The sequence below is a fragment of the Condylostylus longicornis genome, unplaced genomic scaffold (assembly GCF_029603195.1).
Source record: "Condylostylus longicornis isolate FDR11 unplaced genomic scaffold, ASM2960319v2 ptg000013l, whole genome shotgun sequence".
Lineage (NCBI taxonomy): Eukaryota > Metazoa > Arthropoda > Insecta > Diptera > Dolichopodidae > Condylostylus > Condylostylus longicornis.
In genome coordinates this window covers 5,278,540-5,298,045 of record NW_026577982.1, presented here as the reverse complement: position 1 = coordinate 5,298,045, position 19,506 = coordinate 5,278,540, and the positions used below count along the sequence as shown (strand labels likewise).

At 24.6% G+C, this 19,506-nt stretch overlaps 1 protein-coding gene across 1 annotated transcript in view; it reads left to right on the top strand.

Moving 5' to 3' along the window:
- LOC129605329 (transcription factor mef2A) overlaps positions 1 to 19,506 on the top strand; it is a 106,746-nt gene that overhangs the window by 33,188 nt on the left and 54,052 nt on the right. The window contains exons 4-6 of the mRNA XM_055515018.1: positions 941 to 965; positions 1,155 to 2,709; positions 4,173 to 4,367. Of these exons, the coding sequence (XP_055370993.1) occupies positions 941 to 965; positions 1,155 to 2,709; positions 4,173 to 4,367 (1,775 nt within the window). The remainder of the gene's footprint in view (positions 1 to 940; positions 966 to 1,154; positions 2,710 to 4,172; positions 4,368 to 19,506) is intronic.

Below are 19,506 nucleotides of genomic sequence, written 5' to 3'. Positions count from 1 at the left end.
CTGTTTGATATCAGACTTTGTCTAACGGCAAATAATGGGAATTATGCTATTTTTATCAGACTTACTGTCGAATTGTCAAAAGTAAAATGCGGTGACAAGTAATTTTTTGTTGAAGTTTGCAATAGCTATTAACAGGTGTTTATTTTAATAATGATTTACGTAGCAAAATTATTCAATTTCGACGTTAATTCTGTGCGCTATCAGATAATTTTGGTGTGATATGTAAACAGTCATCAGACTTTATTGTAGACATAACCTTAGATTTTATTATATTATGTAAACAGTATCTAAGTGTCAAATTGTAACAATAATTTCTCGAAAATTCAAAAAAATTTCGATTCTTGAACTTATTAATTAGTAAAGCACTTATTGATCCTCGTGAACCACTCTGTATATATTTTTACTAATAATTATTTTGTAGTTTTTCCATCTCTTAAACCAAAAAATAAAATTCTTCTTTGGAAACAAATATCAAAACAGAAATAGTAAAATAAAACATATAAACAAAGCGCGCCATAAGTTATTAGAGCGAAACTAAATTTAATAAATTCGCCGTGATTATTTTAAGCTGTTTAAGTAAATAAGTAGTTTTAAAATAATCATAAGAAAAAAATTGTATGATGCAAGATTTCATTAAAAATACTATAATATTAGCATTTTAAACATTGTATGAAATGGAAAACAAAACAAAATGTAATTTAAATCTCAAAAAAAAAAAATGTTCCGGTTTAAAGAATAAATACTTGAATTTCCCTGAATAAAATGACATAAATGAGTAATAGTTTTGAATTATAACTCAAATGTCATTGTGTTGTGACATAATAATAAAACTCTCTCAAAGTTTTGACATTTAGATTTATTAGAATTTAATTTTGTTGTTTGAATTTGTACTTTGATTTTTAATGAAAACTTATTTTTTCCTCTCTTTTTCAACTTACAGGTGTTGGAATGCTTCCAATAAAAGAGTAAGTACCGTTAAATTTTTATGATTAAAATATTCTTCACACTCGTTAAATTTTTTACATTCTATTTCATTCGACCTTAACCTAATTCCAAATTCTATATTATTTTTTTGTTCTAATTACATACAGATAGTCACAGAAATTTGAATCAATTTTGTTTAACAAAATTAATTTTTTTTTTTATTTTAACAGGAAAACATTAGATCCATTAACATGGCATATTGTACCGCGTCATGCATTGGCAACAACCTTGAACGCATTAGATGAACAAATGTCATCAATTGGTAAAGATGTTCGTATTGTATTAAAAGTTGCACCAAAAACAAAATTAGGTCTTGGTATATGTAAAGGACCAGAATGGAAACCCGGTATATTTGTACAATTTACAAAAGATTTTAGCGTTGCACGTGAATCTGGTTTAAGACCAGGCGATCAAATTTTAACATGCAATAGTATTGATTTTTCTGATGTATTATTTAGTGAAGCTGTTGCTGTTATGAAAAGTTCAAATATATTAGAAATGATTGTTAGAACTGGTGCCGGTTTAGATTTATTTCCGGGTGAATCAAGTGGTTACAATAGTTCAGCAAGTAGTATAACTGGTGATCAAAGTCCATGTTGGGCTGATCAATCAGCAAAACGTTTAAGTATGGTACGTGAAGAACCAATTTTAAGTCAAACAAAAAATCAATGGATTATGGATGGAACAATTAATAATAAAAGTAATTTAGATCGTCGAAAAACAGTAACTGGTATACCAAATTCAGCATTAAATCAAGCTATGTTAAGTTCAAATGGTATGAGATCACAAGATAATGAATCAAATAAAACAATAATACAATTATCTGATAATGGTACATTAATAAATAATACCATCGTTAGTAATGGAAATAATATTGGTGCTAATGATCCATTAAACGGAAATAATGTAAATAAACATGGAATACAACAAAAATTTAATGATAAGTTAATTGTAAGACCAAATATAGGCCATCTATCATCATCTATGTCAAATTTTATTGCACCTGATTACAAGGCAGCTGCAGCAGCAGCAACTACGTCATCAGCAACTACAAATCAAAAGCAAAATGCAGGTACAAATCAACAACCAAATGAAGCAAATGGCAATGCTGGTCTCGGAAATAAATCAAATAATAATAATAAAATTGCTGATATTTGTTTTGTATCACGTCAAAGTGAAACGAAAACTGTTATTGTTGAAGTACATCGAAGTGACAACGATGAAAATTTACAATTAAGTACAACGAATAGTTTTGTTAATCATCAACAAAATCAAGGTCAACAGCAACAACAAAATTTAAATAATTATAGTGATATTTCAAATAGTAATAATAATTCTGGTCATTCAATTTATGGTAAAATACAATCACAACAATCACAACAACAAAATAATAATAATACTGTATGCACAAGACCACAACCGCCAATGATGCCATTATCATCCATATCAAATGGATTAATAAATTCAAAAACACAATCTGCAATTGGTGTATCACCGACACCATCATTTTCATCTTCATCATTATCATCATCAATATCACCAGCACCAAATTCACAAACAGCAGATATTATGCAAAATCCAGGTACACCATCTTCAGGTGTATCAAGTATGACAAGTAATGGCGGCGGTCATGAAAGATCTCCATCAATATCAAGTAGTATTATAAGTTCAGGTGGTACAAGTCTTTCCAGTGCCATCAGTGAAGAATTGAGAAAAAGAAAGGAGGTAAGTATAAAGTGCAGTTTAAGATATTAAATACATATTTCAAAAAAAGAAAATTTTGCAACCATTTCCGAAAAAGAAAAACAACATTAATAAATAACAGTAAAAATAACAGTTTGATGACTCTTTTAAATCAGCTTATAACTGAACAAAAAATAATGAACGCTAAATATGGGAATTTTTTTTTTCTAAAGCAATTCTTTTCTTTTTTTTCTCTCTCTATCTCTTTCTGTTCAATTTATATCTAATTGTTTTTATTTAAATGTTTTGCTTTTATTTTAAAATTTTAATCTTTTCCTACTGTCTTTTGTTTTGTTTGAATTCTTGTGTAGGTGTTTTGTATATTTTTATTTTTTGTCAAGTTCAAGTTTAAGACAATTTCAAGCTTTGATGGATGTTTAATGACAGATTTTCATCATGTTTTTTTGCATGTAATAAAAAAAAATGTTTTTTTCTATTAGAAAAGTCCAACAAAAACAAGAAGAAAATTAAATTTATTTCATTTTACTTATCGTAATTCAACATTTTCCTATGTACAATTACACTGATGTACAGTTGTTGGAAGTCAAAATATGGAATTTCTATTAAAATATTGTCAGAGACAAATGAAACGGAAATAGAGAACAAAAACAAATGATCATTTTGTAATAAAAATTTTATTGAGATGGGAACAGGAACGATAACGAATTGCTAATAATATAGAATTAATTTATATTATTCTACTTCTATTCGATAGCAATCTGCTCCAATTTCCGATTTGCTCCAATGAAGATTTTAATAATTACTAAGTAATACAATCTTACTGTGCTCTGTTCGTTAATGATATAATAGAAGTTTATGATTAATTGAGTTCATTGTAATTTTTAAATAAAAATAAATTAAAAGAAATTTCTTACAAACTTGCATATAATAATTGTCCATAATATTGACGATACATCTGTTAAAATACATTCTATAATCATACTACAACAACTTAACATAATCATGTATATTAGAATACGCAAACACGGGACTGCGCACATGAATTTAATCATCTACAAAGATGGTTTTTGACTGCGCATTCTTATATGAACCACAAACTGAGAAGAATTTATATGCATTTTTGCATTACTCTGTTCAGTGAACAAAATTTGTGCAGAGTTGAAAAAAAAATTTACAATTTTTTATGATTTTTTACTTTTTAGTTACAAAACTTAAAATGCAAAATAAATCATCAAACTGTTATTAAAACATTGTTAAAATTTTGCATAAAGACCATAATTTTTCTACCAGATAACAGAGGGCTTCAAAGAAAATATTTTTTTAAATATTTCACCACATTATTGAGTTTAAAAAATTCAAACGGTTAAAAATGATCATAAAAATTAAAGCTTTTCCTATAATAATATTTTTGGTTTTTGTCTTTGCTAATCAAATGAAATTCAAATTGTTTAAAAATTAAATTTTTCTCATTTTCTTTATAAAAGCGTCTAAGTCAAAACCCAAACCAAAAAACTAACATTGATGAATGTGTGGCGAATTTGAAACAGCAACAACAGCAATCTAAACGTATTGGAAATCCATCACTTGGCGTTAATGCAGCACGGCATAATGCTTTAATGGATGAATTTAAAGCAGCACATCGCCGTATGTTCCGGAATGGTTTTAATGAAACGGAAATGGTAAGTGAATGTTTTTACGTTATTTTCAAAATTTTTTGAGTTTTACAAAAAAAAAAAAATTAAATGAACACAAGAGAATAAAAGCTTTTATGAATTGAAATTTTCTTTTGTTACGATTATCGGCGCTGTAAAGGTATGCGTAAAAGTGCGTACCTATGTTGTAAAAGCTTATTTTAAATTTATTTAAAATTTTCGAATGTGAAATTAAATTGTAGTTGCGTATTTTAGCACGTAATGCGGATTTTCATAAGGTGTCGTATTTGATTTGTCTTACGAGATAATTATTTCAACTAATTAAAATGTACGTTTAATACGCATTTAACGTTTATATTAGTGTCAAACTTTTACCTCAACATGTAATCATATAGCTTTGACATTTTAAAACTAAACTATATCACAAATCAATGGGCATAATTAAAAGTGCAGTTATTGCTTTATTTCGTGCGTAAAAATTAAACATGTAATTAATCCGTATCCAATGTCACGTAGTGTAAATTATTATCGCCATATCTATGTTCTCGTCTTATCTTTGATATTTACAATTTTAGCAACAAATAACAAGACATAATTCACATACAAGTTAAAATTAGAACTCCATTTAAATATTTAGAGCTGAACTTACACATACTTACTTAAAAAGTATTGCTAACCCAAGATTGACAGCCTAAAATTAAAAACTTTTGCCTACGTACATATATGTAAAATTTATTAATTGAAGGAAAAATGTTTTATTGAATGAAAATTCTTTAAACTAATTTTTAATAAATTATTTCGGAAGGAGAAAAACAAAATTGAAAAAAGAAAATTTTCACTTTTCATACACACACTTTTTTTACAGTCGTAATCAATTTTAATATAAAAAGTATAAGCGATTACTGTTGTGACAATGAGAAACGCTTGACATTCATTTGAAATTGTCATAACAAGAATTGCATTTAATGTCAATTATAACTTTTTTTTTTTTATTTCTCTGTCATTCCAATTTGTAATTACCATTTATAAGTAATTTTTGTATGTATGTGTGTGTTTGTATCATATTTATTAAACGTTTATCAGCATTGGAAATGTATGTCAACAGGTGAAGTGATCGTTCATCATATCACATGTTCATGTATGCATGTATGTATTAATTTATTAATGTTTTTTTTTTGTATTTTTCATTTTGTTACAATTTATATATGCTATGGTCAAATTAATTTTTACTTTCGATTTCGATTTTTATTTTATTTATATTTCGAATCGTTATGCTATTATAAAATTTATCTTATCGTGAATAGGACTACCAGTTGTTATCTGTTTAAAGGCGGTAGTAAATTTTATATAAAAGTAATTTATTTATAATATTCATGAACTGTAGGTTTTATTGTAATATTTGTCATTTTGAATGTGAATACACAAAAAGGCAATCTTAGGGTACAATTTTAGGAATGTAGCGTTGAATATTTAACATTCGATTTAAAATTGAAAGAATTTTCAAAGCAAGTTGGATTTAAGTATAAGATTCGATGGTAATTTAAAGGTAGAGAATGTCGTTGTAAAGGAGCTCTTGCCTAAAACTGTCTAACAGTTACAAAAAAGAGCATTATTTAATATTATTGTATATTACAATATATGTTAATATATGTATATATATATGTTGTATGTTATAGGAGTATATTGTATTCACCACCTCGGTTAAAAAATTATTCACCATATCCATTTTGGTAATACTGAATTTCGAATATCTTTGCATTATACTTCAGAATTCAATTTGATCTGGCAACTATAAAATCCACTACATTTGTCATTATTACATTTTATTCGATCCACTGTTATAATCAATTGTATTACACACATGTACACGATTATATTGTAATATTTTATATATATAACAATTTAGAAAGTATAATAAAAGCATAATTATAATAAAATTATTTTAATGATTTTGTTTTTGACAATTGAGCTGTTCGGATTAAAGTACTTACAATATATTTATGTACTATATCTCTGATCATTAGAGATTAATTAAGAAATAAATCGTTTTAAATAATTTAACCTTCAACTTTCAATTAAATTAAAAGAATTCTTATGTAAATATTAAAAAAAATTAATTAAAGTACTTAATTTTTTTTCTTTAATTTCAAAATATAATGAGCAGGAAAATTGATTGGAATTTCGATTTTTGTGACTTTGGATAATGATTTTTTCGTTATTAGTTGTGCTGTTTTTTATATAAATTAAGAAATAAAAAATTTGACATTAATTATGAAATACGTACATAAATCTATTTACTATTGGTACGTAGTTTTATTTTGTTATTTTAGATCCTAATCTCAAATTAATTAAACATTAAGTATTCTTATAATTATTTTGAAATTTGGTATAATTAAATTAATTTACAAGTAATTTATATAGGTATAATATTTTGAAATTTATTATTTAATTTAATTTTCAATTTAATGTTGTAAAAATGACATTTGTAATTATCTATTGCGGATATAGTGATTGATCTATTCTGAATAGCGCATACAACTGTTTTATCTCCTTTCAGCACAAATGTTATGTATATAGGTGAAATTAAGATTATTCATTTATTCCAATAGATGGCTTTATTTTTTAACAGCAATATGCGTGATAAAGACTTAATACTTGCTTAACAGGAGTTACGGTATAAGAATCTTAATAGGAGTTACGACGTTCCATTTACAAATTATTCAATATCCAATTACTTCCATGTAAACGAAACGCAATGATTACTGTCACCTTTGAATTAAACAAAATTTATTCAAATTTCTTTAATATGATCTTTTAAGCTATGTAATATTGTTCTTCACCACACTCTATTGAAGATAACTTGAAAATGCGTTCTCATTTAAAAACTTCTAAAGAAACATTTGTAAATACATGAGTTTCTTCATTATTTAATATTCAATTTGCATTAAAAAAAAAACTATAAATTTTATAAGTCGTGAAAAAAATCAATTAATATTAAACACAACATTTGAAATTTTGTAATTTTATTGGTGAAAGTTCATAGGTAAAGTAAAGACACCATACGTAATTCATGTAACTTAGGCTTAAAATTTTGTTTATTAAATAAATTTTGATTGTAATTTTAAATGTAAAAAAATGGAAATTTTCATTTTAATGGTTTTTAAATAAATTTTCATTTATATAACCAATAATTTTGTAATATAAAACTTATAAACTTTAAGTACCTTATACAATATTTTCAAAAATATTTGGATTTTATAAAAGAAGCAAAAATAATTTTGCATAAATGACAAATGTAATCAGGGATTAATTTTTATTTGTATAAATTTTTTTTTATTATTTTCACATTTTATCAGAAATTTATAATCCATTTTACATTTCCATTATTTTTACAATTATTTTTATGTGGTAGATCAAAAATAGTGGATATAGTATTAGAGTTTTTTGACTCATGTAAAATAAATCTCAAGTAAGCAGCTAAATTCATAACATTTTTTTTTATTATCGAATAGGAAAACTGGACTCTCTTTTGTGTATAGATTCTGTTAGGATGATGGCAAGACGGCCATGCATATTCTCCGTAAGCCTGGCTATCAAAGACGTGTAGATGGTTTGGGTGGGATATTCTCAATGTTGGGCAGCTCACGTTCAACTCTCTGAGGAGTATCTCCGAGTATTTACTTGAAATCAGAACGTTTAAGTGGGATATGGGAAGGCTACGATAAGCAATGATTGGCTGCGGTGGTCGGAGGGAAGGAATTCTTTTGCCTATATTTTGCTTCAACAGTCTGCAATCTACTATTAAATAATTGTTAATAGCTTACGACTCATTAGTGGCAAAGCTTTTTAATTGTGTTGCATATAAAAAATATTTCTAATGAATGAAATTTCGTTGGTTTATTTAGTTTATTAGATCATTCTTTAATTAATCTCCTAGAATTTTATTTAATCAATTAATTAATTATGCAATTAAAATTTTTAATTTATAGAAGATGGTTTCTCTTAACTAATTGGAATTAGAGAATTTTCCATCAAAATTCTACGCATGCTTCTTGCTACATTGTAAAAAAAATCTATTTGAAACATGCTTTTTACTTAATACTAACTTATTCAAGTTCAATATTTAAAATAGCGGAAATGAATATATAAAAAGTAAAATATAAATTTAAATTTTATTGAAAACAATTTATTAGCTAAGAGACTAATTATAATTTTTCTAGTAAATTTCATAATGATCTCCTTTATTATATTATTCATCAAAAATTATTTTGATTCCTATACTAACTTATTATTATCTAAGGTATGTCATCATTTTCATGTACCTCTATATACACATTTTTATAATGGCCAAAATCTAATCAACCTCCTACACAAAATTCATAAAATTTTAAAGAAGAAGATGAAAAAATAAAATTCAAATAATTATTATGAAATTAGCAAATAAAATGTGTGTACCTTTAATGAGAAGAGTAAGTTAAAGAAAATTTTAATTTAAAATTTAAACCCTTTCAGGGATGAAAAAACTTTTTTGGATTTAGTAAAAATTTTTCACCTCTTTTTTTAATTTTTTTTTAAATTAAAAAATTCTTGGATGGATTATTGAAGTTGAATTTGTAAGTCACCATCGCAGAGTAATTTATTATAATTCAATTACTATATTTCGAATTGCCCACCATTTTAAAAGTTTACAGGAAATTTTTCAATCCTGCGCTAGAATAAAAATTGTTTTCTGATTACATTTTTTTTATTTTGTGCAAAACAAAACTCTTAAAATTATAAAATTTTGCATATATCTTTGGAAAATTGGTTGGTAATATTGTTAATATTATTAGTTGTCCTGTTCCGATTTCCGATTTATTGCCAATTTCAACCTCATTTTCTTGAATCGAAAAACATTGTTTTTATTATCTTTGTGATTTAATTATTAATATACCTCAAAGACCTTATTGTTATTTTTACATAAATACAAGCATTCTATTGCGAAAAGCATCCATTTTTTCATACACCGTCCACAATATAGTTAAATAAAGTGTTTACTACTCTTGCGTTTATTCAAAAAGTACAATTTATTAAGATGTTTATTTTTATTTGATGATGTTTCTCCTGTACATTTCAGTTTTTTTTTTTAAATTAACAAAATATTTAAAAAGGTATTTGTAATTTTTATGAAAAATGGAAAGAAAAAAAAAATCTGAAAAATAACGTAATGATGGTCATTTAGGTTACAAATGCGTTTCATTATTGTTACGTCTTTTATAGTCTTATTTCTTTTCATCCTCTTAAATAATTTTAAGACTCTTCAATAGTTTTTCATAATATTGACAAAATTTTCATTTTTTATTTTGACTTTATCAAAATCTAGATCATGATTTTTTTCTATTTCTTTTTTTACTTTATACCGGTTATGTCAACAATTTTTATTGAAATGTTGCGATTTCATTTTTCATGTAAATTAAAAGACCATGTCCTCCAATTTTATTTATTTATTTTTATTATAATTTTGTGAATTAAAATTTTTTTTTTGTTTTGTTAAATATTTTTTAGACCTTCTTCAAAAAAAATATATTCGGAATATACGAAAATGTAAGACAGTATAAAAGAAACGTCAATAAACTATTATTAATTTGAAGTTTCCAGTTGCTTCCGCTGTTGCATTTGATCTTTAATTTTGATTCTTTTTTCTCTTTTTCAAATCTATGCCTCAATGTTTATTAATAATATCGTTTAATAATTTTTGTAGTACATTTACTCTATTTACATTTCTTTGTCAAATTTTGTTATGTTAAAGCGAGTAACACTTTAAAATGGGTGTAAAAATATTGATTATAGCGTTTTTAATAGTTTTAATTTTTGTAGGTACACTGAGCCAATAAAATTAATCATGAAGTCGCGTTTGTAAAAATCTACAATTTAATAAAATTGTAAGATTTCTCTACACTGAAAATTATTAGTTGTTGATGTCACCACACACTTATCCCAGATACACAATTTACTCACACCGAGTTTTAAATGGTCTAAATTGTGAAATGTATCCTTCGAAGGACCGCCTCTACCCTAATTTACATACCCTCAATGATTCATTTGTACAGTGCAGGTATAAGAGATAGCGAAATCTTAACTTTATTTGGAAATGAGATTATTATCGATGGTGTGTATTCTAAGATCTTTGACAAAAATTTGCGACTCCATCAGAGGTATTTTAGCTAAATAAAGCTTTTAATACTGCCATTATCACACTAAGATGGTCTTGCTTACCATTCGGATTTTAAAATTTTAACAAGTTTTATTCGACAGTACTAAAACTAAAACGGCAACACTGTACCTTTAAATCTTTTTATTTACTTACTTATCACTTTAGTTTTGATTGAATTTTTTTTTGTCATGTAATTTATTTTATTTTATTGTGATTTATTAATTTGTTAGCTAGTATACAAGTAGATGATTTGGTCAGGGACGAAATGATTATAATTATTGTTTTGGATGTCATTTAATAAATGCTATGTAATTATTAATCCGTGTTTTTTGAAAAAAAAAAATTTAAATAATTTTTAAACATCAATATTTTTTTCTTTTAACAATTTTTTTAAATGATTTGTTTTGACTAACATTATTGTTTAAAAATTAATCGGCTTTAATATCAAATTAAAATTAAATTGTTTCTTGATTTATTTTATTTTTTCTTTTAAAATTTTTAATGGAATTTAATTTGATAGCTATTTATAAGTAATTAATTGGAAATGTTTATTAAAAAAAACAATTTTTTTATAATTGTTTAAAATCCGCTATAATTGCAGTAATATAGCCGGAAATCATGGCAATTCTATAATGTTATATAATAAGAGATTAATTAGAATTATTTAAATTGTGTGTTAAATTTATTTTATAATTGAATCTAATTAAAAAATTGAGCTTGTATATAGAAAGTAGATTAACAAAATATTTAATGCTAATTTTACACACCAATTTTATAATAATTTTAGCTATAGCAATAATTATGGTTTAATTTTAATGAAGCATCATAAAATTTGCAAATAAATTTGAACAATAATCAAAAATTTGCAAATAAATTTGAACAATAAAAATTTTAATTCTGTATGCTAGTAAAATAATTATATTGTAAAATCATTATAAAAAGTATGTTCTGCGAAAGTATTAAAAAAAAATTTTTAGAAATCATTTTTTGAAAGGTTCAATAAAATATGATTATCGATTTCTTTTCATGTAAAATTATCAGGCACTCGACTTAATTTACAATAAAATATTGTTTATCTTGTACATAATTTAAATGAGCAGCGATAATAAGTAGGGTGAGCTGCTAAAGTATTCATGTTTATTATTAAATGCAATCAAAAATATTTATTTTTATTATTAGTACCTAATAACCTTAAATATACTGTAGTATTAAGTACGTAATAACCTCACTTGATTTCGAATCCCTTTATTATTTATGTATTTCCTTTTGTTCAGTGATAATTCTTGCACTTATCCTTAAGTATTTTGTTTTTTGTTTTAGTTTTATGAAATATTTTGAAGTATTTGAGAAAATTAATAATAATAAATTGGTGAAGAAAGTTGATAAAACGTGTTTTTATTGAATTGAGATCAAATTTAAGTAAATTGAATTATTCATATCGGAATATCAAAATATCACTTAGTGAGGCACGTTCTTTACATTTTGAAAGACCACACGGATATGTTTCAATTGTGGGAAATTTGAAATTTCACTGTATAATACAATTAAGAATTAAAAAGTTGCTGCTTTATATCACAATTTTAAATTTATAAAATAATGTTCTTATCATGTATATTTGTATTCGTAATTTTAGCCCCAGGAGAAATATTTTGAATTAAAAGTTACTAATTTCTATGCCATTAAATTTGATAGATTTTAAACAATATTTCAGCCGGTTACAAATATGAAATTAAATTTTGAAATTCGACAAATAATTTTTCATGCCGACTCCATTTTTGTTGATCAAAGCACTTAGTTTTGATGTATTATATAAGTTAGGGCAATTATTGTACATATAATGTAAAAACTGAAATATTTGTGCAGTAAAATTTGTTAAGAACGATATTAATTCAAAAAAGTGTATTAACCCTTGTGTGTTATTTTAACTGGTCCGTGTCAGTGCAAATAACAACAAATTATTGTTGAATATTTATTAATCTAAAATTACTAATCTAAATTATATTATAAATGTGTTATTAAAAAAATTATTCCAAATTTTTATAGGCAGTCAATTTCTGATTTCCAAAAATTATTTTTAAGAAATTTAATACCGTTATTTTTGCTTGCAGTATGGTTAAATTTTGAGGTTTAGTGTTTTATTACAGTAATTTTTATTAAATTATTTTTGAACACCAAATTATAGCAAGTATTGTGATAATAAAACGAATACAAATTTATTGAAAATTAAAATAAAAAATTGAAAGAGTTCTTAAAATATAATTAAAAATTATACAAAAATCAATTTAGTTTGGAAATGCACATCAGTACAACCAAAAATTCATAACATCAAGTGTAATTATGTAATAATAAAAAATAAATACCAAAAGTATTAATTTCAATTCCATATTTTCAAATTTTGTGAATTAAAATTTTAAATATTATTTAAAATGAACAACAACACAAAGCCTAAATAAAGATTTCAATAAAAATTTTTTTTTTTTACATTTAATATTCAAAAAAATAAACGGGAATTCTGCATTGCCAAGTGGTCAGTCAACTTTTACTAATATTTATATTTTTCTTTTTACCACTTCTTTCCTACTATATATGATATAACAAATTAGTTTTATGAAAATTGTAATTAAAATTTACTGCATGATATCTTCTTACAACAACTTAATCATTACAAAATTATCCGAGAGAAAAATCAAATCTGTGTGGCAAAATGAAATTGAAAATGTGTACATAGCGCCACCTGTACTGGCATAATAAAGTTTAAAAATTTTAAGAGAAAGAACGCGTCAGTATACTTTGTGTGAAAAAAAATAAACATGTGATAAAAACGAAGAGAGAAATATGAGAATAAATATTTGAGAATAAAGATTAAAGTTGGCAGTTAGCACATAGTGTTTGACATTTAATTTTAATGTGAATTTGTTGGTTTAAAAATTAAAATATTTATAAAGGAAAGACATGAAGAATAGTTCTCAAATTTTGTAATTTTTTTGTATCGCGATTTAATTTATTTATAAGAGCCTCAAACATTTAAAGCACCTAGCTCATATTTGTTTTATCAACAGAAAGCTATAGTCTCGTCAAATTTTGGCACAATAAAGATTTAATTTCTTTACAAAAACTAAAATTGGTCAAAAATTGGGTTTTCGGTTTTTGTTTTTGAATAATGACAACACATTCAATGTAGTTATTAGAATTCTATACGTTCGTATGTATCTAATAGTTTTCGTTACCAATCGGTAAGTCTATAATAATGCCAATGACATCTTTGTTTTTATGTCATTACGAAATTAGAGCAAGAGAAAACATATCAAAAATAATTAAGGGAAATTCTTGTCTTCTTAAAAATTATTCAAAAATAAATTTGAGAGTAACTAGATGATGACGGTAATGAAATTTTAATTTAGTAAAACATTAAACATGTGATGAATATATTTTGTGATGGAACCGAGAGAAAAAAAAAAGAAAAAAACTTTTAATTTTGCAATAAAAGCAAGAAGCGTTAAGATTCATTAATAAAATAATATTTTTCTTTTATTTGTTAAAATATTTACAAAAAAAAAATAATTTCAATGCTGTTGAAATAATTTTGTGAGTATAAAAAACTTAAAGAGCATAAAATAATGAATTGAGAAGTGCAATCTTTATGGGAATTTGAATTTCAACTATTCAAAAATTTAAATGTATGTAGGTATGTAAGCATGTATGCTTATGTAATAATCATAATAATGAATATGAAAATAAAAATAGCAGTGCAAATATAGTACGTATGAATGCGTGTAATGTTATGTGTTATTTTATGTGCAATAGCGCAGCAGTTCGCGTGGTTAAGAATAATTTTACTTTACCTTTTATGTTTTTTCATTTGATCTTTAATGATTACAACAATTTTAATAATCACAATACTCAGAAATATGAAATAGTGAGCATATTCACTCATCATTTATGATAATGATGATGATGATGTTATGATATTGTAGATGGGGTAACGGTGGTGTCGGTTGATTTCGTAAAGTGCAACGATCTGTGAATTATTATTTAATAATAGAAGAAAAAGAAGAAGAAACACAAATTGGTATTTTTATTTTAATTTTAATTGTTTTAATATTTCACAGCGAATATAGCAAATTTTTTTCTGTTTTTAATTAATCAACGAAATATTACAAAAAAAAAAAATAAATAGAAGAATGAGAGAAGTTGAATTGTTAAATGAAGAGATAATCTATACTTGAGCATAAATTGAAATTTGAGTAGATCTCGCCAAATTTTTTGATCACTCAACAATAATCTACTGTATGTTAATGAAGTTGTATAATTGAGTAATGCAATTATTTGCGGTAGAAGTTGTATAGTTTAAATAATATTTATTGTAATTCATATACGTACGCATAATTTAGGTTTAAAGAGAATTTTGAATACAAATAATTTTAAAGATGTCAGAAGAAGAAAAACACGATAAATGGAGGTATATAGATTATTTATCCAAATTTTTTTCAGCACCATTGTTAGTTAAATACTTTTGTAAATAATTATAAGTAGCGAAAATGTTAGGTTTTATTAATTTTTAATGCATTCACAGTTGACATGAACTCCTTAAAACAATTTAAAATCAAAGGGTTTTAAGGAGTTCTCATCGTTTGACGAACAGAATCATTAAATATGTAGGGTAGAATATTTTCTAGAGAAATAATTTTTTTAAATAAAATCGATTCGTTTTTCGATTTGTTAATATCACTCATTTTTGAGCTACAGAAGACAAATTGAAACTGAAAGACAAATTTTTCAAGTGTTTCTTGCAAGTATTCCAAAAATCTAGTGTGTTAATATTAGTGATGGAAATGTGATTTTTGTTTATTATTACATTAGTATTAAATTTTTTGTTTTTGTAATAGTGGAGTTAAAGATTATCGAAAATTAAAAATGGAAATTTGAACCCAATCTAAAACGCACCTGAGTAATCGTAACTTCCTAAGACTAATTAAACTGACTTACCATTAGTTTTGCTCTATATCGCGTTTTCATGTTTACATTCCGTGAACATGGACATAATAAAAATTTTCGACTATGTCAATATTTTCGATTTTCGTTTGTCATTCGGTCTTACTCTCTTTGTCTTCAAAAATAAAACTTTCGTCTAATAAAAAAATTCAGTCAATATATTTTACGATAATTACGATAAATAAATTATTAAAATGATATTACAAAAATTAATTTTTCATAAAAAAAAACAAAAATAAAAAAAAAAAATAAATAAATTGTTAAAATAAATAATAAACATTTAAAACATGACATTAATTATGTTCATTGAATTTTGCAAATCTATAAATCGTAAATAAATCGTAGATAAGAAAAAAATATTTAAAATGTAAACTTTTCAGTGTACGTACATACATACATACATTATGTATAGCAAAGATTATTATCTTGAAGTATGACCAAACAATAAAGGTGAAAAATAATAATTCAACTATCGCATATCGTAAATTTTTTTTAAAGCGCCACAAAGTCGTATTTAAAGTGTTGTTGTTAAAAAAAAAAATAATTCAAAATACACAAAGAAAAATGTAAAAAATCAACATTTTCATTAACATGATTTTTGTTTTATACTAGAAAAAAAAAATATTCATAAAAAATAAATTTTTTCTAATGATATCGGAAGTGTGTCTGTGTGTGTAGCGTCATATTTTCACTTTTTAAAGTGAATATTTTGTGATATGCCACAAAATAATTTTCAGTGATAACAATAAAATATTTTAATTTTTTTTTTGTGTTTGGTTTCTTCGTTACATAAAATTTAATATTTCGTAGAGGAACTTGGCATAAAAATTGTGGTTCATCATACTTAAAGAATTTTTCCTTCTTGATTCCTATTAAAAAAAATATTCAAGACGTCAACTTGAAAAATGATAAAGGTTGCTTTTTTTTTTTTTGAATTTTTAAATTCCTAAGTAATTAACTCAACTTTATGATTTTTCAATATTTCAATTAATTTCAATTAATTAAGTTTGTTTGTAGATAAAATTAGTCATAAGAATATTATAATGCATTCATTTATATTTCGCCTATATGTGATTATGTAATTTATTCTATTTATAACTATTTAGTAAAGTTATTTTTGGGAAAACAATAATAACAGCATAAAGTTTTTTTTTTGAGGAGTATTTTTTGTAGATTTTTACGACTGGACCTATTGTGCCAACCTCTGACTGTGGAGCTTGTTCATACAGTACCCGTTCGAAATCAACATTCCTGATGAGCTTGAGCACCGTGTGAGGCCAAGAAGATCACAATAACGATGCCGTGAAAGTCCTACAATACATTCCTCCTCCATTATATAATAGTATATTATAATGGAAATCTGTGAAATTTCAAGTGTATAACAATTATGTCAATTAATCTGCCTTTATATACAGCAATAGTTGAGTGAGGTAAATATCCAAATTTATTCCGATAGATGGCTTAACATTGTTATATTGGATTTGTATAGAAAAAAGCTTTGGGACTTGGCACCCTTTTGGGCTATTCAGCAATTTTACAAAAATTATTTATAAAATATTTCATTCGCTAATCACCTCGAAATTTTATTTTTGTTACTAGGGAGCTAATATGGTGTGAAATCAAAATTTCTAAGATTTTAATAAGGAATTATAAAAAATTTTTTATTTATTAATATAATTTTTTCTTATTACGGAAGAATTCTGATAATCAGATTTTTTGACGAAAAAAATTAATGAATCAGAATTAAAATAATTAAAATAATTTTTGATTTTTTTTCGAAAGAAATTGATATAGTTACAGTATTCAATTATGAAATTTAATTAATTAAATTTTTATATAATTATTGATAAGAGTTTAAAATTAAGTATAAAGCACGTGATTTTGGTGAAATTTTATTTGTAGAATAATTTCTTTGTCATAAAAATAACAATTAATTTTTTTTTAATTAAAATATTGGTTTTTGTTTTTTATATCTATTTAAAGCTAGATAGTCGAACTTTCTTAAAATATATTGAAGTGGTATGACTATAATTTTAAGATTAAAATTTTTCTAATAATGCAAGTGTCAAAATTTAGTTTTGAACTGGAAATTGTTGAGTTTCATTGTGTATTAACAGACCATTATAGTTTTAAATATTAGAACACTCTACGTTTGCAAGAGACCCCTAATTTTCACTTTCATTAAGATAATTATATTAATTCATATAAAATTTAAATCAACACCTACAATGGAATTCAATGTGGCTTTATAATAAACTTTCTCAAATTCGATTTAAATATCATCCGCCATTATATGAATTAAGAATTTTTTTTATTTTTAATTATCAAAAAAAAATTCATATTAGTGCATTAATTTCCGATTCAACTTTTAATTTTCATTTCCAAGTGGGAGGTTTAAACATATAATAAATATTCAGAAATTAACAATATTTCTGAAAATTTTAATTATATACCTAAAAATTATTCCAAATAAGAAACCATTTAGAAAAAACAAAGCAAATTGCTTCGGAATTCAAAATATTTCTTTATGATATGCATAATTTAATTTATATATACAAAAATTATAGATTGTCATTGACCTTTGTAAAAAACAAAACCAAAAACCCTTTCGATTTCATTTTTAAATTATGAATTTTTAAATATTTTTACATACACTCGATATGCCTCTTTATTCTTATACCCGTATGAACGTATGTTCGAAGGGTATACTAAATTTGCTTACCGTTTTTAACGCTAAGAAATAATGATCTGAGACATAGACTCAAGTATTTATATGTTTTTGATCAGAGTCGAATTCTGAATCGATTTAGGTGTGTCTGTCCGTCCGTTCCTAAATAAGTTCATAAAATTCTATAATTAAGCTAAGAAAAGATTTATTATAGTAAATGCCAAAACGAATTTAAATTGGGTATGATCGTGGTACTAGTTCGAGTACCTGCCATACAGCTTCTTATTTTATTTGGCTATATCTCAAAAAATAAAAGCTGTGGTATTGTGGTATTGAAATTTCACTCAAGGAAATGTACTAGTAGGATTAATTGCATTAATATGAAAGTCGTTGAAATCGCTTAACTCCTTCTAGTAGCTCTTATACAACTCCAAAAGTAAAGACACGGTCAACTATATCTTTTCTCGTTTTTTTAAACAAAAACTTCATCATATTTTAATTTTGTTTTCTGAATAATTTCAGTTTCTGTTTTAAGGAAGAATACTCGTATTATTAATTCACTAATTATCATTAACCTAATCATTATCATTATAAATTCAACAATAAATATCATCATCATCATCATCAATATCAAATAAAGTGCATTGGCTCATTTATTGACTCTTTTGCATATTAATTACATTATTAAAAATTCATTTTGGTGCCCATTAAAAATTCAATACCTTTAAAAAACTTTCTAACCTTCAAATGTGGCATTAAAATCAGAAAGTTCATTTTTACATAAATTTTTAGTCAATTGGTTTTTTCAAACATTTTCATTTAATATTTTTATTTTTTTTTTCTAAATAAATTTATGCGTTTCTGCGTTTCTGTACAAAGAATCAATAATATATAATGGGTTTATAAAACGTAAAAATGTCTATTGAAAATGACCGCACTACGATTAATCGTCATCAACTTCTCATCAAATCCATACCATTTTGTTTACACGTATATGTACGAACAAAAAGACCTACTACTATTTATAACATAATCTCTATAATGGCACACACATAAAAAACTTAAAATGCTAATATAAAACTTTCGCTTATTGAATTTTTTTCTGAAGTTATTTTATTGTCTTTTTGAATTTTATAAAACAATAAAAAATTTATAAAAAAAATTTTTTTTCTTGGGCTGTTAATAAAAAAAAAACTTCCAGATCGGAACCAATTTGATCACCTTTTAAATTTTGTATAAATTTTGCTAAAAAAAAACTGAACAAAATCTCGCATATCAATTTAATCGAGAAAAAACAATGAAAACCGAAAAAT